The sequence below is a fragment of the Hyperolius riggenbachi genome, chromosome 9 (genome assembly GCF_040937935.1).
Source record: "Hyperolius riggenbachi isolate aHypRig1 chromosome 9, aHypRig1.pri, whole genome shotgun sequence".
Classification (NCBI taxonomy): Eukaryota; Metazoa; Chordata; class Amphibia; order Anura; family Hyperoliidae; genus Hyperolius; species Hyperolius riggenbachi.
Window position 1 is genome coordinate 31,092,015 of NC_090654.1, and position 24,576 is coordinate 31,116,590.

At 45.7% G+C, this 24,576-nt stretch overlaps 2 protein-coding genes across 12 annotated transcripts in view; one reads left to right on the plus strand and one right to left on the minus strand.

Annotated features, from left to right (window-relative positions):
* The window catches only part of UBAP2L (ubiquitin associated protein 2 like), a 92,451-nt gene extending 78,342 nt beyond the window's left edge, over positions 1 to 14,109 (minus strand). For all 11 annotated transcript variants that reach the window (XM_068252359.1, XM_068252354.1, XM_068252350.1 and 8 more), the window contains exon 1: positions 14,018 to 14,109. The gene's annotated coding sequence lies outside the window, so the exon portion shown is untranslated. The remainder of the gene's footprint in view (positions 1 to 14,017) is intronic.
* Positions 14,110 to 14,145: 36 nt separating this feature from the next.
* C9H1orf43 (chromosome 9 C1orf43 homolog) overlaps positions 14,146 to 24,576 on the plus strand; it is a 28,187-nt gene continuing 17,756 nt past the window's right edge. Inside the window, exons 1-5 of the mRNA XM_068252360.1 lie at positions 14,146 to 14,300; positions 16,111 to 16,212; positions 18,931 to 19,039; positions 21,211 to 21,264; positions 23,936 to 24,102. Of these exons, the coding sequence (XP_068108461.1) occupies positions 14,232 to 14,300; positions 16,111 to 16,212; positions 18,931 to 19,039; positions 21,211 to 21,264; positions 23,936 to 24,102 (501 nt within the window). The 5' untranslated portion in view covers positions 14,146 to 14,231. The remainder of the gene's footprint in view (positions 14,301 to 16,110; positions 16,213 to 18,930; positions 19,040 to 21,210; positions 21,265 to 23,935; positions 24,103 to 24,576) is intronic.

Genomic DNA, 24,576 nt, shown 5'->3' on the forward strand with positions numbered 1-24,576 from the left:
TTCATCAGGCAAACAGGAGAATAACTCAATGGGTCTAAATGCAGAAGTGAGCGCCTCTGTGACAGACAGCTCACTTCTGCATTTAGACCCATTGAGTTATACTCCTGTTTGCCTGATGAAGCAGGACCACACCTGCGAAACGCGTTGCGCTAAGTGGCGCCTATGTACACCAAGCCTTGCTGAAATCTTGATTTAACCCTCCATAGTTTGTCAAGTTAGGCCCCGTTCACAATCGGAACTGCACATTGCAATTGCAGGGCTGTGGAGTGGGTACAAAAATAATCCGACTCCTCAGTTTATGAAACTACCAACGCCACATACTTTGCTGATCACCGGCGATATGCTGAGTGTGATACGCGGGCTGAAAACGCCAAATTGTGAATGAAGGCTAAAAGTTTGTCCCTAGCAATACTTATAATGCAGGAGTGACGAAACGAGACGAGAGTGGCTGGGTGGTGGTGATGCAGTGACCATTATCCGTGGAGGCGGGACCTGGATTCTGGACCAAGTGCGCTTGCAGCACTTTTCCTAAGCCAGCCAGGTGGTCATCACTCTGGGTAGAGTGCGCAAAACGCTGTGCGTTACGGTTTGCTGTTACAGGAGTGCACATTTTTAATATTAGATTTCATGGTATGGTTTTACGCTATGGTCAGCTCAATTATTGTGTGTTTAAGGTGAATGGGCACCAGAGACCTCCACAGACTGGAGTATTGACGGTGATTGATGGATAAGGCAGGGGTGGCCTAGATGACCCCAATGGGCGGCAGACCTTATCTAGCAGAGTGTCAATGAAGAATGCAAGTGCCCCCTTTTAATTGGGCGAGGTGGTGGTCAGGGCTGTGGAGTCGGTACAAAAATCCACATACTCCGACTCCTCAGTTTAGGATTCCACCAACTCTGACTCCTAATTTGCATATTACAATCTTGTTGATTGAAAGTATGTAACATGAAATTCGTCTCTTAACTTCCAGCGCTTAGGAATTTTAAAAGACAACTGAAGTGAGAAGGATATGGAGACTGCCATATTTATTCCCTTTAGTCATAGATTAAAACTAGTCCTTGGTAAGAGTACTTGTAAAAGGTACAGACCGGAACAAAGAACATCTATCAGGCCCTAGGCAATGTAACTGTAGGTACATGTAAGAGTGATGTGCAGGTACTCTGCAGGGGATTGAGGAGATTCTTCCTCTATTACACATTCTTCATGCACAATCTGAACCAGGTTTATGGGTGATAGACAACACCTCTGTGTTCAATGTGCACAACATTCTCAGTAGATTCCCTGCAGCTCTGTGCATTTGTAGAGTATAGTACTACTGTTTAACAAAGTAAACCTGAGCCCACTTCAGGCTAATCAGTCCCTCGCAATTCTCCTCTGTCACCTGGATCTTCTGCTAGGAGTCCAGGTATTTGAACCAGTCTGGTGTAGTGCATGCACACACTCCGCTGCCGGGAGCATACTACACCTGCGCAGCTCTATTGCGCAGGTGCAGAACGCTCCTGGCTGTGGAAGCGGCATGTGGCCAGACTGCGCTGACTGGCTGAATTACCAGGACTCATAGCAGAAGATCCAGGTGGTGGAGGTGGACAGGGAGGGACTTATTAGCCTGAAGGGGGCTGGAAGAAGCCCCAGGTATGTATAAAACGTTTCTTTTCATCCTTCTCAGGTACCATTTAATTCGTAGTCACCAAACCAAATTTTAACAACATATCAAATTATTTGATTTCATGAGCAAAGAGTACATTTGCACAAATCAGAATCAACACAGAATTATTTCCATCTCATTGACCATCTCTTCTATTAGTGACACAGCTACACATCAGGCTTTATACTTACAGCATAGATGATATATATATATATATATATATATATCCTGTGTACACATCATATATACAGTCACAATCAGATGTTTATATCTGACTTTAAAAATACGGGGACTGCTTTATTGAAGCAGCACAAGTAACTAATTTTGATTAGTTTATTTCATTTTTGTGGACTAAGCACAGCTATTACTGCACGTAGAAATTATTTATGATGACTATTGTCTGAGAAATAGAACATTTAATCATATTTTCTATTTTAATTACAGTTTAAATTCATTAGGAGTCGGAGTCTGGTTTTCAGACTTTAAAGTCTGAAATTCCAGAAGTGAACGGGAGGCGGAGCCGAAGCATTGGGAGTGGCTGCGCGGGCACAGGATGTCTGCGGGGGACCATTAAAAGCCCCGGGTAAGTTCAACTCATTTTCCCTCGACCCCCCTACAGTATCCCTTTAAGTGCCCCAAAGTTGTGGTCACTCCCACCTGTGTCACTACAGGACCCCCCCCCCCAGCTTGGCAACCACCTATTAGGCAGGCCGTGGCAATGCAGGTGGGGTAGCCACAGCTTCAGAAGACTAAAGATAAAAATGGCAGCACCCATCTTGCAGAGGGCTGAGTTTTAAACCTCTAATGATTTATGGGCAAGCAGGTGAGTTATTGCTTCTGACAACTGCCCGCACAGCTTGAACACAGAACTTTACGATGAGGGCACTTTCACCTTTTATATAATTTACACTCTTGTGCCTCTTTAGCACAACAAATATCTTCCATCGTCTGGCTTTGATTTTCTATAACCCTCAAAAATATAACATTCCTCTTTATTACAACAATAAACTATGTATTTCCTAGAATAATCTGCCTGCCAAATTGGCTCTGAAGGTCTCATAAAGGTTTGCATGTAACCCTTCTGAAACTGTCGCTTCCCTGAGGTTTACTACAGAAGTTTGTTATTGTGTACAGGATCGGTGTTTCTGCAGATGTAGATTCCCTGCACATGAAATAATCATGCCCCTCCCACTACCTCCTGGGTACTTCCTGCCAAATGAGGAAGTGCATTTGATTGGCCCAATTCCAAGCTGATATAATTGGCGTTAAACCTGCATGCAAGTCAAAATTATTAGCGTTTCATTGACCATCTCTATTGAGGACTGTTTTTACTGAAGTTATAGTATATACGGGTATGAAGAGCCTCCGCTTGCTCACAAGATGTTGTATGCAGCTTTGTGCTCACAGGAGCATTGTGGGGGGTTTACAAAGTCTACCAACCAGGTGCATCCTGGGAAGTCATACTGCTAAACCCGCTTTACTATGGCATGCGCTGTCCCCCCTTAGTGGCTATGGTGATAGAGCCAGGAAGGGTCTACTGGCATGCAGCATGTTTACAAACATGGACCTATGGCAAGTGTTACTACTGAAGATAGAATATCACTTAAAGAGGAACTACAGTGAAAATAATGTAATAAAAAAAGTGCTTCATTTTTACAATAATTATGTAAAAGGATTTAGTCAGTGTTTGCTCATTGTAAAATATTTCCTCTCCCTGATTTACATTCTGACATTTATCACATGGTGACATTTTTACTGCTGGCAGGTGATGTCAGTGAAAGGAGATGCTGCTAGCTTTTTTGGCAGTTGGAAACAGCTGTTATTTCCCACAATGCAACAAGGCTGCCACAGTGTGATGTCTGCACCATGATCCTGACATCACACTGTGGGAGGGGTTTCACCACAATATCAGCCATACAGAGCCCCCTGATGATCAGTTTGTGAAAAGGAAAAGATTTCTCATGGGAAAGGGGGTATCAGCTACTGATTGGGATGAATGTTCAATTCATGCTTAAGGTTCCTCTTTAATAAAGTTCATGATAACTTATGAAGCTCAGAAAAGGACCAATCGAATGCTGAAGCTTCTGCAACCCATTCCCAAGCTTTATAGATGTACTTCATAGATGCGCTAATTGCAAATTTAATTTACTGCCCTAAGCAATAAAAAGAAATGATGCCAAACTAGGGCTTAAAAGTAGACCTGAACTCTTGCACAGGACAGAAGGAAAACAGAGAAATTCACCCTGTATGTATTTAGCGAGTTCAGCCTGTCTACTTCACCCTCATCTGTGACTAATCACCACTGTAATTTGATCTCTCAGCCGCATCAGCTGGCTGCCTCGACAGAGCAGCTAATTTGTAAACACAGGATGTTAACCCTATGTCTGCTTCCCTGAAAGCAGGAAGTAGAAACTGCAGATTTATCGTAGGATCTGTATCAGCTGCAACAAAAAAAAAATTCTTTAAAGAGACTAACAAAAATTTCAGCCTTATTTCTTTTATCCCATAAGTTCCTATACCTGTTCTAATGTGGTCTGGATTACTGCAGCCTTTTCTAGTTGCACTATCTATGTAATATATGTAATCGTTTCTTTGTCAAGCTTTGTCGACCCAGGGAGGAATGCACTGCCTCTGCTGTGATAGGGAGAAGTTATGCACGCCCCCTCCAGGCTCTGTGTGTGTGCTTTGTTTATTGCTCTCAGTTTCACCTTGTCTGTAGACTGGAGTGTAGATAAATCACTATGTAATAAAAACCTGCAGTACAGTATACTGTTACATGATATAGATATATATTTTACACATACATCACTCCCTGGTTAGCAGCCATGTTTATTATTTGTAAACACTGCCTAAAACTGGCGATTAAAAGCCAGGATCACGGCAGGGAGCGGTGGAAACGGCAAAGAGGGATCCAGGAGATTACAGTGACTCGATTGGTATGTTTTTTTTATTGTACAAATCGGACAATACAGATTCTGTTTAAAAAGGTTATTATGCTGTTGCTTAACTTTAGAGCAGAGAGGAGGTCCTGAGTTCAGGTCCACTTTAAGGGTCAGCTGAGCTCACACAGGGTTTGGCGGGTGGCAAGTTTAGGTGATGCCCAACGCTTTTCTGCAACTGCACTCAAACGCTTTGGCATTGGTTCCAGGCATCACTTCACATTCTGAGCTTCATGGGGGCACGGAACCAAACACAACCGCTGCAGGATACTACGTGCTGCGTCTGATAAAATTCGATTGACTGAGACATTTGCATAATCGCTGGCAAACGAACTGAGCTGAAACCTCCCATTTATGTCAATGTGGACATCTGTCAATCCCACCGGTAAACTACATCCCCAATGCCAGCAGTCACCTGTGTGACCCGACCACACACACAGGCTGTTCATTAGTTACTTTGTCACTGGATGTTGTCACCGTGGAGGCTCAGTTTTCAGACATGACCGCAAACCTTGCGCAGTCGTGTGCAAAGACTAAACATAACAGATTTGCATGTCTTTCCATATCAGCTGCTCCAATTTCATGTAATCAAAAAAGATGCAGGCAGGCCTTGCTGTCCTTGAAAATGCCAGGGACAGCATAGTGGGTCATGTTTCTGCTGACACCACTGGTAATGTCCCTCGTAGCACTGCAGCCCCTAAATGTCCCCGGAAATACCCCTGCTAGTATAGTCTGGCCCAATCATTTTGGAATCCGGACACCAATGTACTATTTTTAAAGAGAACCCGAGGTGGGTTTGAAGAATATTATCTGCATACAGAGGCTGGATCTGCCTATACAGCCCAGCCTCTGTTGCTATCCCAAACCCCCCTAAGGTCCCCCTGCACTCTGCAATCTCTCATAAATCACAGCCATGCTGCTGACAAACAGCTTGTCAGAGCTGGCTGTGTTTATCTCTATAGTGTCAGTCTGCTGCTCTCCCCGCCTCCTGCACAACTCCAGTCCACGCCTGCATCCCTTCCCTCCCTGCTGATTGGAGGGGAGGGACGGGGGCAGGGACCGGAGCTATGCAGGAGGCGGGGGAGCAGCTGAGACTGATACTACAGATGTAAACAAAGCCTTACAGCACGGCTGTGATTTATGAGGGATTGCAGAGTGCAGGGGGACCTTAGTGGGGTTTGGGATAGCAACAGAGGCTGGGCTGCATAGGCAGATCCAGCCTCTGTATGCAGATAACATTCTTTAAACACACCTCGGGTTCTCTTTAAGGGACCAGGTACATGAACAGAGGAAACCGCAAATGTTGGGTGAAGCCTAATTCTGAATACACATTGGCGTCAATTCACTAAGATCATGCTGGAAATAATAAGGCAAGAGAAAATTTACCTCCACACAGTATGAGAGTTATCTTATCTCGTAATTCCTTAAGTTACCACCTCTGTAGTTATTTTCACACGCAGTTAAAAGCCTGTCTAACTCTGGAGTTATTTTAAAGATTGAAGGAGTTAACTTAAAGACAGAAGAGTTAACTTTAGGTTTGCCTGAGGTAAAAGGTTTCCTGAATACGACATGCCTCATCACCATGGTGACCACTCTAGAAACGTTATTAAAGACAGGCGATAAGCTTAGTGAATTGAGGCCATTGTCCCCTATCCAGTCAACTTTTCTCAAATTTTCTCACTTCATCAATAAACCACATGCTGAAATCTCTCTCAGGAATCGGTCTGCTGGCGTATGAGCAAGCAAAAGATCTCTCTCCGATCTCTTGGTCGATCTGCCCATACATGCATCTAGCAACTTGGCTGCTGGAAACCCGATATGGATTTGGATGAAAATCAGTGCTAAGTGCTGGCCCAATCCACGATGCGACCAATTTTGGGCCAAGCATGTCGATAAAACATGCTACAAGATGTTGGGTCGTGGTTAACCACTTCCGTACCAGCAGTCTCTAGCCCCTTAAGGACCAGAGACGGCTGGTACCGTAAAACGGATCGCTGCACATGACGCTGTCCCATCGCCACAGGCTCCTCTGTCTGCTGTCTCTATGGCGGCAGAACGCTGTCAGCCGGTCAGGAGCTGATTTCATTGGCTCCTGACGCTGTGTATCAATGTGAGCCAATGTGATTGGCTCTCCGTGATCACATGGTCAGGAGCCAATGAAAGCGTCTCCTGACCTGCCCACAGAGTGAGTGAATTGCAGCATGGAAAGAGCGGGGAGATCAGCATAGCAGAGTGGATGCGGAATACTGAAGCAGTAGAATCTACGTCCAGTCAGAGCTGCAGCACCACCTGATGGATGTAGATTCGTACTGCTTCAGTCCAGAAGCAGTTAATCAGGTGCCTGGCGGTAGCGGCGAGCGATCCGGGATGCACAACGAAATCCACTGGAGCTGTTACTGCAATGTATAAATGTGCACGTATGTATGGATGGTTGTATGCATTTATACATTACCCGTCCTGTGTCGTGGTGCCCGTCCACCTTCCAAATCTGCTGCTCTTCCATTAGCTGTATAAATCGTGTCGGAACATTGCACGCAACATGACGTCACGCGCTACACCATGCAGCGTGTATGCCGCTGATATAAGAGCGGCAGATTCATAAGATGGACGGGCGCCACGAGACAGGATGGATAATTCCTGAGAGATTTCAGCATGAAATCGATCGGGAATCGATCTGCAGTGTATGGGCAGCCGACAGATCTCTCCCCTGGTCGATCTTCCCATACATTGATGTATGGCCACCTTTATTCTACAGCTGGTAGGACCTATGGGCAGCCAAACTACCAGCATTGCAGAGCACCGACTACTGCTGACATTTCCAGAAGTGAAGGCATGGCAACGCAGTGGGGAACGAAGTTTCTTCATTACCCAACAAGTGACGTTGTCATAGATACACAATACTAACGCAAAGCCTGATAAAAACAGTCAGCATGACCAGATCAAGCGTTCAGATCAACAAACGAAAGCGCTTTCTGAAAGAGGAAATGTAGTGAAAATTAACAATCAAATTTCAACAGCAACTTGTCTGAGTGTATTAAGTGATAAAGATGCTAAATCTGCATTCAAAATTGCCATTGCCAAACAGTTGCATGCTGGGGGGCGGGGGGGGGGGCATCTATAATATATTCCTCCTCTTCCCTTTATTTCCCCCTTCTAATGACATAAGAAAGTACACTTCCTAGTATAGACCTCAGTGGGAGTGTCTGAAGGCTTCTGGGAGGAGGGCGGGTAACAAATACACAATTAGCAAGGGGAGAAAAAAAGTGAGGCAGGAAATGATGTCAGGAGGTCAAAGGTAACCAAGATGACAACTGTCTAGAATAGGATTCTCTGCTTTTCCTTTATATAATTTACAGGAATCATAACGTGGACAGTGCAATACATATGTTATGTAAGTAGGACTAATATTTATCTACTTATATAGGTTTTTTATTTCTAGGTCACTTGTTCTTTAAGGTGTCCATAGACCAAACGATTATGGGCAGATTCAACAAAGAGAAATGTATCTCTAATCAAATCTGATTAGAGATAAATTTGTCTTTTTGTTGATTCTGCTCATACACTACAGACCGATTCCAGCATGCAATCTTCAGGGAATCGGCACAGACGCTGCCCCCAATGTATAAATGCCCCCCCACAGTGTGTGCATTTATACGTTACCTGTCCTGTAGCAGCCTCCTCGCGGTGTCTGTAACCTCCGGGCGGCTCTCTGTACACGCTACTGGCACATAGCGTCTGACATCGGCGCATAGCTGACACTATGCGCCAGTAGCGTGTACGGAGAGCCGCCCGGAGGTTATCGACACCGCGCGGAGGCTGCTACAGGACAGCCACATGCTGGAGCGCAAGTAGATGCCACCCTGGCGAGGTCGGCATCTGCACTTGAAGGGACCGGGAGCCACCAGAGCTGAGGCGAGGGCACAGGGCGGCTGCCAGGGGCTGGAGGAAGCCCTGGGTAAGTAGATTTTTTTTTTATTTTTACTCATCTCTGACCTTTCCTTTAAGGTCACAGGCCTGTGCATGGGCCAAATCTATTACAATGGATACCAATCTGCCTATTGGATTTTCCCTTTATTGTCTGTAATGCGGGAAAGGGAACATCCAAGGCAGACAGTTACAGAGCCAAGACAGTCGTAAAAGCCGTATAGATTCCTTGGCAGAGACCGTTGTTTCATCAGCTCAGCTGAGAACCTAGTGTGTGTATAGACGCTCCACAGCATCATTAAGTGAGAACATTAACGCTGCTTGCTGATTCACCCTCCAGTACCCCTCCTGCCCTCCCCTTAAAACAGCACACTCTGCTCAACTGCAACCGAACAGAGTGCCGCTAGAGAGCTCATTCCTTGCACTCTCACCCTGTCACTTGATTAACAATCATGCAGGGTGACCATAACCTAATGTGTACAATAGAGATGGTTGGAAATGCCGATTCCAATGGAATTCCACATTGAGTGTCTTTCCAGTTTCCATGGAAATCTGAATTTCTGATTTCTGCTGAAATTAATTTTTTTTTGTTCATGAAGTTAAATGTAAAAAAAAATTAACTTTTTTTTTGCATAATCTGCTATTTTTGCAGATGTATGCTATTATGCATAATCTGTCTTTCCAAAAGGCAATTGTGGTACACTTCCAAATTCTCTGATTGACCTAATACTTTCGATGCTTGGTACATGGTATTCTGCGGAATTAAAGTTTTCGCAGTACAATACTGATTCTTGGATTGGCCTAAAGCCCAATCTACATGATACGATTCTTTAAACGATTCGATTAAATCAGACATGTCCGATCAGGATTCCATTCGATTCAGTTCGATTTGCAATTCAAAACAATGGCAAATCGAATTCCGGACATGTCGTATTTAATCGAATCGTAAATAGAATCGTACAAAAAATCATATCATGTAGATTGGGCTTTAGATTTACGAGTTTCAGTAATGCTGTAGTCTATGGAATTCTGATTTCCGCTGCAGAAAGCCAATTCCCTATCAGAAACTTGGAAATGGAAGGCTCGTCCCTAAGGTGGTTTTCTGCAATCAATATTAGGACACAGAGGCACATTCTGCTTACTGTCACAGGCCCCTGTGTCCTTATAGTGTTCCCCCAGCGCCCCCCGCGCTCTGCTGTCTCTCCTGATAAAATCCACCAGGCTAGCAACACACAGATTGTCGCTAGTCAGCTGTTTACCTTCAGGCTGCCACTAAGCGCCGCTCCCCCGCCTCCTCTACAGCACTATAGCTCCCTTCCCTCCCCGCCTCTGTAAGTCGATTGGTGGAAGCTTACGGAGGCGAGGAGGGAAGGGACGCATGTGGGAAGCTGCGCTATAGAGGAGACGGGGGAGTGGCGCTGAGTGGCAGCCTGAAGGTAAAAAGGCGACTAGCGACAACCTGTGTGTCGCTAGCCTGGCGGTTTTTAATAGGGGGGGGGGGGGGGGGGAAGCTGGAGACACACAAGGACAGAGGCTGGTGATTGTATGCAGAATGTGCCATTGTGTCCTAATATTGATTGCAGAAACCCACCTCAGGTTCTCTTTAATGTTCAAGGCTTTAGGCTGAGCTCCAACTGGTGCCGGACCACGAACAGCCAGCAGGAGCGGACAGTATAATGTCTTCTGATGATCTGTTGAGGTCAGACTGAAGCTCGGGGCAGATGTGTTCCACCAAGGCTGGCGTTCGCTGGGTAAATTACATCTCCTCCTCACTTAATTCAGCTCGCCCTGCGCTCAACTCACCGGCATGCCTTTAAAGCTATGTATGTACGCATGCAAGATAAAACATTCTGTGATTGCTTCGGGTAACAGTATAACTATAATCAGAGGCCACATGTGCTTCTAAGCCCTGCAGCAAGTAGCCCATTCTGTGCCATGGATCTAATGCTGGGCATACACCGCTCGTTTGTGCGCCGGAATCGAGCCGTCCGCGCGGGTGCGTGGATCGATTCCCGCTCGCCCACGCGGGCAGTTCCTTATCAGCCGTTGGTTTCTTCCATAATCGGACAGGTTGAATATCATCAATCGAGCCATCAGCGGCTTGATCGATAACTATCGCGCCGTGTATGTTCAGCATTAGGGCTCTTTCACATCTGAGCTGATTTTGTGCATTTGACACATCAGCCATGGTGTGCATTTTCCAAGCTAAAATGAAAGTCCATAGACTTCTTTCACATCTAACTGTGTTTTTGTGCCATGCATTTTGATGCTCCAAGAGGAGCATGCATTTTTAAAATGTTTCAATGCACACAGTTACAGTTAAAAATCAAAAATGATAACATCCCTTGCATTTTCCTATGTGCTGTAACAGTTTGAAAAGCAGTAAAAACGCACAAAAAAACCCTGCATGCATCAAAACGTATACGTTGGTCTTTAACCAACATATCTCAGATATGAAGGCGCCCTAAGGACAAAACAGCTCACAGCACAAACTAACCACAGAGGTCAGCGGAATATTATCCAACTATAGATGGCTGAAGTGAAGGGTGCAAACACTAAGGACATCTATACATGTTCAAGATTATCACGTCATTCAAACAAGATAGTCTATAGCAATGGCCTCGATTCATAAAACTGCCTGCGAGCGGGGAAAGTCGAGCGGGGAAACACCGCTGTCGGTATTTCCGCCTTCAGGGTGGTAATTCATAAAAATTTAGCTACTTGTGATATACGTGCGGAGATACTCCGCTGTAGGCAGGCGTTAGGCTGTCGGGAGACGTGCGGAAACAGGGGAAGCAGGCGGAATCCCTCCGTGCGGTGTTCTCTCTGCAGCTGCTTGGGAGGTCTGTCCCATTCACTGCAACGGATTCCGCACGCTTCTCGCCACATCAGAGGTAGCGGTAATACCCGTCCGCATACCGCTACCTCTAATCTTTATGAATTGACATTTGTTACTGTTGCTGTGATAATCACCGCGCAAGGCGGTGATTGATCACTCTGCTCGCAAATGTCGGCTTTTCATGCGGAAAAAGCCTTTATGAATGCATATTTTGGTGTGTGGTCGGTAAAGTGAGCGTTTTTTTGCATTTCCGAATGCGGGAATGCTTTATGAATCGAGGCCAATGTTTTCATTCACTTCTAGTCCCGAGAGCCTTACAGAACATTCTGGCTTCAACAAGATAAATTGGATGACCCGAGAAAAGGAAAGAGCTGAAATCAGGTTTGTGTCAAAAATGAACAAGTGATCTTTGCTGTCCCTCACTCTTTGGCCACTAAAGGGCTCAGGGCCATGGGCGAGTGCCAATTTACTGCTATGGAAGCACTGGCCCAAAAACAAGGGGGGCATTTTGGATTTATATAGTACAGGCATCTTCCGTGGCACTGCACAATATAAGAAGCAAAGTACAGACAATTAAAAAAATGGGATGAAGATAACAACTCAGCTAACGCATTGTACATAGAAGTAGAAATTAAGTGCCCACTTACTGACTATCGCAGTCTACACAAAAATGTTCTTTGTTGCTGTACCCTCCCCTCTTATTGTACACTTCCTGTTTGGACAGGAAGTGATGCAAATATTCAAAAATGGGAGTGAGATGACTGCAGTAGAAAATCTAAAGCAGATAATGATCCCTCGTTACATCGTCCAAAGCTAAAATATTTCCATTATGCAGCTGGGCTTTAAGAGATGCAAAGCCAACAGCGCGCTATGTCCAGTGAAAACAAATCGTTAAACAGCCCTTGCCTAACCAAAGGATTCATATTGGCGAAGCAGTTAGCATGAAGTTTCCAAGGAACAGAAGACAACACTGTAAATTACACCCTATGGACTATTAGTAGATATTAGTGGAGTGTCACCATGAGGTCAAACCCGCCCTCACCCTAGCAAACAGGACAACATACAGAGTAACTATACTGCAGGTACAGGTCAGAAGTAGCTGGTGGGAGTGTGATGTGTCCCCAAACATACAGCAAGTAGTGAGCAATACACTATACAATTTTTTTGCCCAGTGTGACATTTATTTTGGCAAAAACTGTAGTGGTTTTACTGTGTTTATCTGCACCGTGATTGAAATACAACAATGTACACGGAAATAGAGGCATGTCATCGGTTGTGGTGCAGATTGATAACACGGATGCAAAGGAACCTCAGAAAGCAGTTACTAAAGGCTGGTGGGACTATCTGGGTTACATACCCCCTCCCACAAAACAGAACACAGGAAGTAAAACTATAACCAGGATAGCAGGTAGGGGTACTTTCCATAGACTTTTCGCAGCATCAACTAACCATACCTGGTGTGTAAATACTATGGGGCACCACATGTGCTGGGTTGTTGTACCCCTCCCAAAAAAAAAAAAAACAGGAAGTAGCAAAAGTGTTACCCCAGGATAGTCCAAGTGTTTGAATACATGCCCCACCCCCCCCCATGAAGTAACGTAATAACCTTAGAATAGGATGGTGGTGTGTATGGATAATGCACCACAGCATACAGAAATTAGAGCAAGACAAATTTGATACCCCAGAATAGGAGAGCATCTGGGCAAAGCACCCCCAACACACAGGGGGTAGTGCAAATCAAATACAATGCCCCAGGGAGTTGTATAGAACAGACTGGTGGGGTGTCTGGGTAAAGCTCCCCAACACACAGAAAGAAGTGTAATGCTGGGTACACAGTATGTTTTTCCGCTCGATTTTCCTCCCGATTGTTTTTTTTTTCCGCTCGATTCTCCTATCTTCCGCTCGTTTTTCTTTTACCATTCACTTCTATGATAAATCAAGCCAAACACAGATCGTAAGGAATATAGGAAATTATCTATTGCACCCATCTATCGGGTGTGAAGATGTATTCCCAGCCTAAGACAAATAAGATGCCCTGAAATAGGCGGATGGAGTGTCTAGGTAAAGCCCCCAGCACACAGGAAGTAGTACAAGATAAATATGAGATCCCAGAATAGGCTGGTGGAGTGTCTGGGGGAAGGGGAGCTGTAGCCCAACACACAGGAAATAAAGCCACATTATACACTAAATATAAATACTGATTAATAAAGACTGATGGAGTGGCCAGGCCCCAGCACGCAGGAAGTGGTGTCCCGCAGTACTTATCCCCCAGGCATGATTAGTAAATGCTGGTGGGAGTCTCTGACTACAGCCCCCCAGCAGGCAGCAGCACACAGTAATGGGGCTCCGCACAATAACACCAGGAAGGAGTGAAAGGCCTCCCCCACTCTATTCAGCCCCATCAGCCCTGCAATCACTGCCTACAAGTAACTCTCACGCGTCGAGGGCTCTACGCCGCGCACCCCAGGCACAGTGCGAGGGAGGCGGCATGGCTTCCTAGGCGAGGTCGAGGCTTCAACCTGCCCAGCAGGCCGCAGTGCGAAACACCGCTCGGGAAGGCCAAGCCCGCTCTCCCCGCCGCCTCATCACACCCAGCAGGCGACCGGCCGCTCCTATAAACCCCTCTAAGCCCCGCCAACACCGAGCGCCGGGCCAAGCTCCGTCCTTACCTGCGGCTCCTCCGCTCTCACACCACGTGACCTCCCTTCTGCCCCGCCCCCTCTCACGTACGCTCGCCCGTGACGTCACGACGCGCTGTGCGCTCCACACAGAGGAGGCGGGGCGGGGCTCGCTGCGTTCCACGCCTCGCTGGTTGGGGGTGGGGTGTCTTCCAGAAGTGGGGTGATCACATGACTTAAAGGAGAGGAGTTGGAGAGGGGGAAGATGGCGCGCCCCACCAGTAACTGGCTGTCCGGGGTCAATGTGGTGCTGGTCATGGCCTATGGGAGCCTGGTGAGGACAATGAGTGGCTGGGAACCTTGGGCTGTGGTGTTCAGAGGGGCCCAAGGGGGGGGGGGAGGGGAATACTCCAGGTGTTCCAACATCCTAGCATACTTATCAAAGCGGCATACATGTATATGGTTATCAGTTAGCCACTGGGGAAAGGTTTTTTTTTTTTAGTTCCCTCCAGTGGGGGTTATTAGTCGCCCACCATGGGGGGTTATTAGTTCCCTCCATGGGGAGTTATTATGTGCCTGCCAAAGGAGGTTATTAGTTCCCTTCAAAGGGGGTTGTTCTGTGCCCACCAAGGGGGGGAGTTATTAGTTGCCCATCAAGGTGTGTGTGTGTGTGTGTGTGTGTGTGTGTGTGGGGGGGGGGGGGGTATTAGTTTCCTCCAGTGGGGGTTATTAGTTCCCTTCAAAGGGGGTTATGTGAGTCTTGCCCATGAACTCCTTATTGAATAGGTGCTGGCTTGGCGAATAGGAAGAGCTGAGATTTTAACCCAGGTCTCTGAAGTCAGAGGCAGAGCCCTTAACCATTACACTACCCATTAGGGCATATGAGGCAGTTTTCAGGGATCGGCTTTCTTGACATGATGCATCACAGAGGTTACTGTGGGTCACGGTGAGGCTTGGAGAATGTAATGGGTTCAGAAGATGTCAGATGCCACCACTTAGAGGGATCTTTGGTGTTATGGGTAATGAGGGATCCTTTGTACAGTACTGGATTGATCTTTGATAGCTGGGAGTATGTTTGGTGTTACTGAGATTCCAGTATCCTTGGGGTGCTTGGACGCCAATAACATTAGGGCTTATGTAAAACCTCTGGGGCTGTTGTGTGATACTTGGCTCTTAGAATGTAATAGATGGATTCTAAGCCTGCTAACGCTCCCATGCCGTAATGCTGCTGATTGTCGGGTTTATTGCGGGAAGACTCACAGGCAATTGGAGCTAGATTCCAGACAGGTGGATGGCATGATGTCTATTCTATGGAAACAGCGCTCAACAACCCACATATTAATACACAAAATTCCACATTTAAAAAGTCCACAACACCCTCAATAGGTGTGATCCACAGGTATCCAGTTAATAGTCCAACCAATAAATCTTCATATACAGATTGTTCCGGTGAGAATATATCATTACTGCTATGAACTGTATATGAAGAATTATTGGTTGGACTATTAACTGGATACCTGTGGATCACACCTATTGAGGGTGTTGTGGACTTTTTAAATGTGGAATTTTGTGTATTAATATGTGGGTTGTTGAGCGCCGTTTCCATAGAATAGAAATTTGTACGTAGTGTGACACACACAATTGTAAAATAGCGATCCGACCAGACAGAGATTTATTAAGATTTATTAATATTTAGAATATCTATTGAGGAGCGCACTGATCAAATATAGAAATTTTGGATGGCATGATGGTTAAGGTACACCAGGACTAAGATGGATATAAAGGTTGTCTTATTTATTTCCTTTTGATCAATACCAGTTACAGGTACATGTCTGTCGTGCTGATCCTCTGACTCCTAATACTTTTAGCCGTAGACCCCGAACAAGCATGCAGCAGATCAGATGTCTCTGGCTGAAGTCTGACTGGATTAGTCGCATGCTTTTTTCAGACACTACTGCAGCCAAAGAGATCGGCAGCACTACAAGGCAACAGGTATTGTTTAAAAGGAAATAAATATGGCAGCCTCCGTATCCCTCTCATGTCAGGTGCCCTTTCTTGTGTAGGAGAGCAGTATATGGAGAAGTATGCTGATGCAAATTGGCTGGATGTATGGCTACCTTATGACTGCCTTGTGTCGTTTCCAGGTCTTTGTTCTCCTGTTCATCTTTGTGAAGCGACAGATCATGCGATTCGCCATGAAGTCTCGGAGAGGACCGCATGTTCCAGTGGGACACAATGCTCGCAAGGTATAAAGGCCATATAGCAATAGACAACAGAGATGGACAATTAATACACAGTTTTATACCCTTACCACAGAGATATCTTAAATAGTAACTCTTAATAAATACAGTGTTCTCCCCAGGCTCTTTTAGCCCAGTGCTCCACCCGACTACTTTTGGTGACCACCCGGCTGTCATCGGCTCACATCCTCCTATGCTGTAAGCAGAGTTTCTCATAGAAGCACTGGCCCTGCATTCTCATCTCGCCCCACCCGGCTACTATTTCATGCCACCCAGCTGGAAAAACTCCAGGGGAGAACACTGAAATAGTTGAAAATAGTGAAGCCTGTAAAATTGTTCCCATAACGTGACTGCAAGAGGGAAATAAACTCACAGAGCCCTGTGAGTGACGCTATATAAATCCTTGCACCATAGATAACCCCTCTTTCCCAGACTGTGGGCTCTATTCATAAAAAAGTTGTTGCGAGAAAACTCCTGGAGGGAAAATACCGCAGCGGTATTTTACACTTCTGGGTGGTCATTCAAAGAAATCTTGAAAGCTGCGATGCAAGTGCGGAGATCTCCCGCTGAAAGCTGGCGGTAAGCTGTCGGAAGGCATGCGGAAACACTTCAGCCGGCAGAGTCCCTCCGTGCTCTGCTCTCTCTGGGAGGTCTGTCCCATTCACTTGTATGTAATCCGCAAAATCAGAGGAAGCGGTATTTCCCGTCCACATACCGCTTCCTCTAATCTTTATGAATGGCCATTTTGTTACTTTTTTCTAGATAAATCTAGAAAAACACTGGAGAAGGCGGAACTTTCTCGCTCTGCTGGGGGATTGTAGATTTTCATGCGGGAACAGCTTTTATGAATGCCCACTTTGCTAAATGGATGGGAAAATCCGCAGTTTTGAGCGGAAAACTTGCGGTAAGGTTTTATGAATAGAGCCCTGTATCTTATCTAAACACACATCACCCCACTATACAACCCAACATGTTTCATCCCGTAAAAAATAGGGGCTTCATCATGGGTACTATACAAAGTGCTATAGTGCTAAAAGCAGCAAGTGTGTCATAGCCTCACGACTATTAACCTCCCTGGCGGTAAGCCCTCCCTACGCTTGGGCTAGCTGCCGCAGAGGATCACATTGCCCCGGGAGGAATTTTAATTTTAATAAAATGTGCTGTATATGCTTAAGCTAGCACTTGGCTAGCTAACTATGTCCTCCAAGTTAGCCCCTCTCCACCGATTTCCCCCCCGATCGCCGCCGTAATACGTACCCCCCAGGGATCCCGCGATGGGGCAGCCTCCCAATCAGCTCCAGGCTTCGTTATGGGGAGGATCGGGACTGCGCAGGACGTTAGACGTCATGTCCGATCGTCGCCATAGCAATGAGTGAAGCTGCGGCTCTCGCGGGATCGCGGAGGGGTAAATATTGCCGGTGGCGAATAGGGGGTTTAGATAGGTGCGGCGGAGCTTGGGGACGTAGTTAGCTAGTGAAGTGCTAGCTAAAATATAAAAAACACATTTTATTTAAAAAAAAAAAAAATCCTTCCGCAGACGCAGCCTCTGAAACTGCGTACCGCCAGGGAGGTTAAGACAGGTTAACAGGGATTTTGTAGGTTTTTGTTTTCCATGTCAGATGTATTTATAATGCCTGTACAGCACCTCTGAGCACTCTAGCACTTTGTTATAGCACCCCTGACAAAGACCCTATTTCTTACGGGGTGAAACATGTTGGGTTGTATGGTGGCGTCATGTGTGTTTAGATATGATGCAGTCTGGGAAAGAGGAGTTACTTGTGGTGTTAGGATTTTGTATAGCCTCACTCATAGGGCTCTGTCAATTTCTTTCCCCTCTCCCAGTCACGTAATTTATTACATTATTTTCAATACAGTTCCTCTTAAAAGCAAACCTGTGATGGAGAGGATGAGACTTACCTCAGTGGTTAGAAGGCTCTGGATGGTCCAGAGGCTTCTGGGCTCCACGTCAAGCCCACCATTTTCTCCTGGCTGTGGACAAGCGGATTGGGCATGTGCAACTAAGGTCTGTGCATGCCCAGTAGAACTAAGCCACTCCTACAGATTTTTTTTCCTCCCCATGCTCGTGTGGCTTTGTTCTACTGGGCATGCTCAGACCTTACTCACACAAGCCCAGTTCCGATGCCCTCTCTAGACTATCTGGAGGCTTTTACTATTGAGGTAAGTACCTAACTTTTGTCTTTTATGGTACTTCATGTGTGTTTTAAAGCAGCAGGGACAGCCATACTATCCCAGGAAAAAAAAACCACATAAGTAGATAACTACTTGTTCTACTTGCATAACATATGTATTGTACTCTCCACATTTTTATTTCAGTGGATTTAATATAGTAAATAAAGAGAATTCTGTTCCTGCCGTTTGTCATCTTGATTCCCTCTAACTGAAGCCAATCCTGATGTAATTTCCTCCCTTACTTTTTTTTTCTTTCCCTCAGCCCTGAACTGCCCTCAGCCAATCAGTGAGGTGCAGGAATGTGGGAGGGGTGATGACAAGCTTCCTTCTCGTTGGCAATGGCAAAGATAGAGCCAGGCTGATTGAGTTAAGATTTATTACAGCAGAAGCCGTTATGATTATATTGGAATGCTTGCAATGCAGGGAAAGGTTGCAGGCTGCATAATAAACACTAAGCAGTGGGTAAATGGAATTTGATTTTGTGTCTGACAATCCCTCTTCAATGCCACAATCTGACATGTTAATCTGTTGCAGGACCTGAAGGAGGAGATTGACAATCGCCTCTCCAAAGTGCAGGACATTAAGTTTGAGCCGCAGCTTCTGGAGGATGGAGATGACCGCTTGCTTCAGCTGGACATGCCCGGTAAGGAGCCCAGTATTGCCATATTACAAATGAAACAAAGGCAGTTTGGCAGTAAAATTGGCTATATGGAGTTAAAGAGAGGGATAAGGATGTTTCCTGTTAAACAATACCAGTTGCCTGGCACTCCTGCTGATCTCTTTGGCTGCAGTGGTGGCTGAATCACACACCTGAAACAAGCATGCAGCTAATCCAGTCTGACTTCAGTCAGATCACCTGATCTGCATGCTTGTTCAGGGGCTGTGGCTAAAAGTATAAGAGACACAGGATCAGCAGTAGAGTCAGGCAACTGGCATTATTTTAAAAGGAAAAATACATATCCTTCTCAGTTTAGGTTCCCTTTAAGGTAGCCATGCATCTAGCGATTTTGGTGGCCAATCGACCAAGGAACAGATCTCCACAGGCCAATTCCAGATCAATTTCAACATGAAATCTTGCTGGAATCGGCCTGGTAATGGTGCACCCAGCCGCTGTCCACCCTAATGTTTTATGTCCCTCCACTCTGCCCTCCTCACCTCGGTGCCTGTGCAGTTGTACTTTACCTGACGTAGTCTGCAAGTGTCGTGGTACTTGCATTTGCATCCCCACAGGGTTGCTGGCATTATAGCATGTGGGGTGCATTTGTGATGTCGCACACGCGCCCCATGGGGCCTGAATGTGGAAATAGAGCATCGACACTCAGCGTGGACGGCGGAAGTTAAAGTGTAACTGCACGGGCACCATGGGACGGTAGGGCATAAAACCTTAAAGTGGATCCGAGATAAACTTTTTTACTCATTGCATAATTGTGTTCCTTTCATATGGTTTATAGGGCATTACTCAAGCCCAATAATATTTTTTTTCTTGGTTTTAATACTCCAACTAAACAAGCCTCGCCCACAGCTTCTCCAGTGCCTTGGCACTCTCAGTCCCATGTAGCAAGGGCTTATGGTAGCTCAGTCTGGGCAGGAGGAGGAGGTGTTACTAGCCAGAGATTTCAGATGCAGAGGGGAGGAAGAGAGGGGAGTGAAGTTTTCACAGGCTTAGGGCTGGAGATGCAGATCAGCTTGCCTGTGTGTAATGTTTACAAGCAGTACATGGCTGCTCTCATTGTATCACAGGAAGAAATAATCATATACTGTTGAAGCTGTTTACAGCTAGATATGCTGTGTAAACTATCTAAACTTTAGATAAGATATATAGACAAGTTACTGGTTATAGTTAGTTTTTCATCTCGGATCCGCTGTAAGGGGTTTCCTTGTTCGTCATTACTGCTGCGCACCTGATTGAGCATGTCGGTCCAATATTTTCTAGCATGCTGGATAGTGTTCTGGTTAAAGAGAACCCGAGGTGGGTTTGAAGAACGTTATCTGCATACAGAGACTGGATCTGCCTATACAGCCCAGCCTCTGTCGCTATATTAAACCCCCCTAAGGTCCCCCTGCACTCTGCAATCCCTCATAAATCACAGCCACGCTGCTGACAAACAGCTTGTCAGAGCTGGCTGTGTTTATCTCTATAGTGTCAGTCTGCTGCTCTCCCTGCCTCCTGCAGAACTCCGGTCCCCGCCTGCATCCCTTCCCTCCCTACTGATTGGAGGGAAGGGATGGGGGCAGGGACCGGAGCTATGCAGGAGGCGGGGGGAGCAGCCGAGACTGACACTACAGATGTAAACACAGCCTCACAGCACGGCTGTGATTTATGGGGGATTGCAGAGTGCAGGGGGACCTTAGGGGGGTTTGGGATAGCAACAGAGGCTGGGCTGTATAGGCAGATCCAGGCTCTGTATGTAGATAACTTTCTTCAAACACACCTCGGGTTCTCTTTAAGGGCTCTGCCTCTGACACAGGAGTCCTGGGTTCGTATCTCTGTTTTTCCTGTTCAGTAAGCCAGCACCTATTCAGTAGGGAGACCTTGGGCATGACACTGCTACTGCCTGCTGCGCGCACCCCTAGTGGCTGCAGCTCTGGTGCTTTGAGTCTGCCAGGAGAAATGTATGATATTTGTCTTGTCTACATGCAACACATTTTAGCCTGAAATTGGTCATATCGTTGATCAGGCATGGTCTTGGCGGCACTAATTTTCATCGAATTCGATTATAATTATCAAATCGGATGATTGATTGGCCGCCAAGTCGAGTAATGTATGGGCACCTTTAGCATGTCAATCTGTCATTTTGTATTTGTTTATTTCAGGTAGATACAATTATCTGTACAGAATGAAAACACTGGATGCTGTGAAAGCTTCAGGTAAACTCCTAACCTATATTTTTTTTTTTTTTTTTTTTTTTTTTAAATCCAGGTCAGTGTTTATTTCTCCTTCCTACTTACACAGCTTACTGTCCCTCCCACAGCAAACACCTGACAACAGGCTTACATCATATAAAGGCGGGTACATGTGCCATACTTCTGCACACGACGGGTCTGCCAGACCCTCCTGCTGGGCGGAAGTTCAGCTGACAGTAGCACGTGTGTACGCGCTGTCGGCAGACTGATAAGGCGGTTTCTGAACGATCCGCTCAGCGGGAGGGTCTGGCGGACCCGTCGTGTGCAGAAGTATGGCGTGTGTACACGCCTTAAACTCTTCAAAGGGAGGGGGGATTCATCACCCACTGGCTATGGTGTCTTTTTTTTCTTAACCAAAGAAGGAAGCTTTCTGTCATTTGTATGGTAAGATAAGCTTGTTACTGTAGCTAAAAAAAAAAAACTTTCCACTGCACAGTCCAAGACCACATAAAAAGGAAATAAAAGTGAGACCTATAGGGACCTATTTTCGAAAAAACAGGGTTACAAATATTTTGGGGTATTGTAGGCAATCAATCAGGCAGTGATCGCTTTCCACCATCTTGTCTGCCTGATCTTAATTATATTTTTTATTATTATTGTTGCTTATTATTAACCACTTTACTCCCTCAACGGTACGGATATCTCCGTCCCTTTTTCCATCCTTTCACCCCCAGGGACGCCCAGGGACGGAGATATCCATACCTCGTGTGCGCGCTCCCACTCTCGTGCACGCCGCTGTCCGCTCGCCCGGAGATCAATGAACGGGAAAAAACATTCCTGTTTGTTGATCTAAGCCCCCGCAATGATCAGCTGCTTCTATGAGAAGCAGCGATCATTGTGAGAAAAAAAAACAGCCTCCTAACACTTCCTGCACGCGTACTTCCTGTACGCTTGCAGGTCACATAAACAAAAAGTTACTGTGGCCATCTTGTGGCCAAATAGTAAAACTATGCCCTAAAGCTTGTTTCATACACAAATACAATAGTTTTACACTAAAAATTAACTCATTACCTCCCACACTCCCCAATTTTATTTTATTTTGTAATAAAAAAAAAATAAAAATTTTTACAATAGAAAAAAAAAACATAAATCTTTACTTTAGGGACTGAACTTTTTATATATTTGTCAAGAGGGTACAACACTGATACTTTATAAACTACGGGCTTGTAATTAGGGATGGACGCAAAACTGAAAAGCATGCACCTTTTATTTCCAAATAAAATATTGGTGCCAAACATTGTGATAGGGACATAATTTAAATGGTTTTATAACCGGGAGAAATAGGCAAATACATTTCATGGATTGTAATTACAGTAGCATGCATTATTTAAAAACTATAATGGCCAAAAACTAAAAAATGATTTTTTTTTCCCCCACATTTTTCCCTATTTTCCTATTTAAAACACATTTAGAATAAAATAATTATTGGCAAAACCCTACAACAGTTACTACAAGACAATGGTGGATTACTGCTGATGCATGAAATCTCCTTTCCTTTTGCTCTTGGGGTTAACTTGGAGGGGTTGGAAGGGAGCATGGATACATTTCCCACACCTCCCACCTCTCCATTTATTCTGCCCAGCGTGACCCCGGCAGGACGCACGTGCGCATACGTGCGTGTGTCCTGCCGGGGTCCCGCTGGCGGCTACAAGCAAGAACACACAAGAGGAGGACTCTGAGGGTCCCACTGCTTGGGTAAGGGCTTTCTCTGCACTTGCGGTGCAGTTGCTGTGATTACCAGCACTTCTGCTGCGGGGCTTTGTATGTGGCAGATGCCGGGCTGTTAAGTGGGACGTAAGGTTCATTTGTGCAAGTTTAGATTACCGATACTTTAGCAGCAGGAGGCACCGGGCTGTCTATCGGAATTTTCAGGTTCAGGTGTGCAAGTGGGGATTGTTGGTGATTTAGATGTGCCGGGATTTCTATGTAGCAGACGCCGGGCTGTTTATTTGGATTTAATGATTCAGTGGTGCGAGTGAGGATTACCCTACCTGGGAGCTGCAGGGATTTTTCTATGGGGGGGGGGGGGGACCAAACGCCGGGCTGTTTATTTGTATATACCTATTCACATAGTTGGCATTTGCTGCAAGCATTAGTTTAGCTGTGGCCTACAGGAATTTATACTACATTACAGAAACTTATTAATGAACAAAACAGTTAATTGTATCATCTGGGCCACATAAATTATTTATTTATATAGCTCTGACATCATCTGCAGTCCCAGTTTACTTTGAAAATTAGGCAATGGGGGCAGTGGAGGTTACTCAGCTGGAGGAGCATCAAGGATTGCCTTTTGCTGAGGTGTGCCGGAGACACAGCTTGGTGGGAGATGTTCCACAAGATGCCCCTGCACCATGGACACACCAGGTTTAGAATATTTTTTTTCCCTGGTTTTTGGCCTCTAAACCTAGGTGCGTCTTATGGTCCGGTGCGTCTTATGGTCTGAAAAATACGGTATAATAATAGAGAGAACTATTCTGTACTATCTACTGCAGAGATTACCCAGCCATATGGATACGGGGCACACATTTTTCTATCCTAAAGGGTTTTCTGTTTAGCTTTGTGACTGTAGATATTTGTGTGATGGCTATTCTGATGGTTGGATGCTTGTTTGCTCGATCACATCCGTATACAGCCATCCCCTTCCAAGAAAACGTCAAGTACCCAAAGTCACTGGTGGGAAAGAATTTCCGATCGTATCTGCTGGAGATGAGGAACGCCAGCTCTCCTTACAAGGTTGTCCGCAAGCCGCTGCTGGACTCCCTGCTGGACGGATACGACTCCGCTCGTTACGGCACAGGGGTACGTGCCCTCATTCATTTCTTTTACCTTATCTTCCCCTCTGTATTGCATTTTTTTTTCTCTTCAGGTACCCTGTAGAGACCTGTACTTTGTCCTTTAAAGCAGCAGGGACAGCCATACTATCCTAGGAAAAACATACACATATACACTCACCTAAAGGATTATTAGGAACACCATACTAATATGGTGTTTGACCCCCTTTCACCTTCAGAACTGCCTTAATTCTACGTGACATTCACCAAGGTGCTGAAAGCATTCTTTAGAAATGTTGGCCCATATTGATAGGATAGCATCTTGTAGTTGATGGAGATTTGTGGGATGCACATCCAGGTCACGAAGCTCCCGTTCCATCACATCCCAAAGATGCTCTATTGGGTGGAGATCTGGTGCCTGTGGGGGCCATTTTAGTACAGTGAACTCATTGTCATGTTCTAGAAACTAATTAGAAATGATTCGAGCTTTGTGACATGGTGC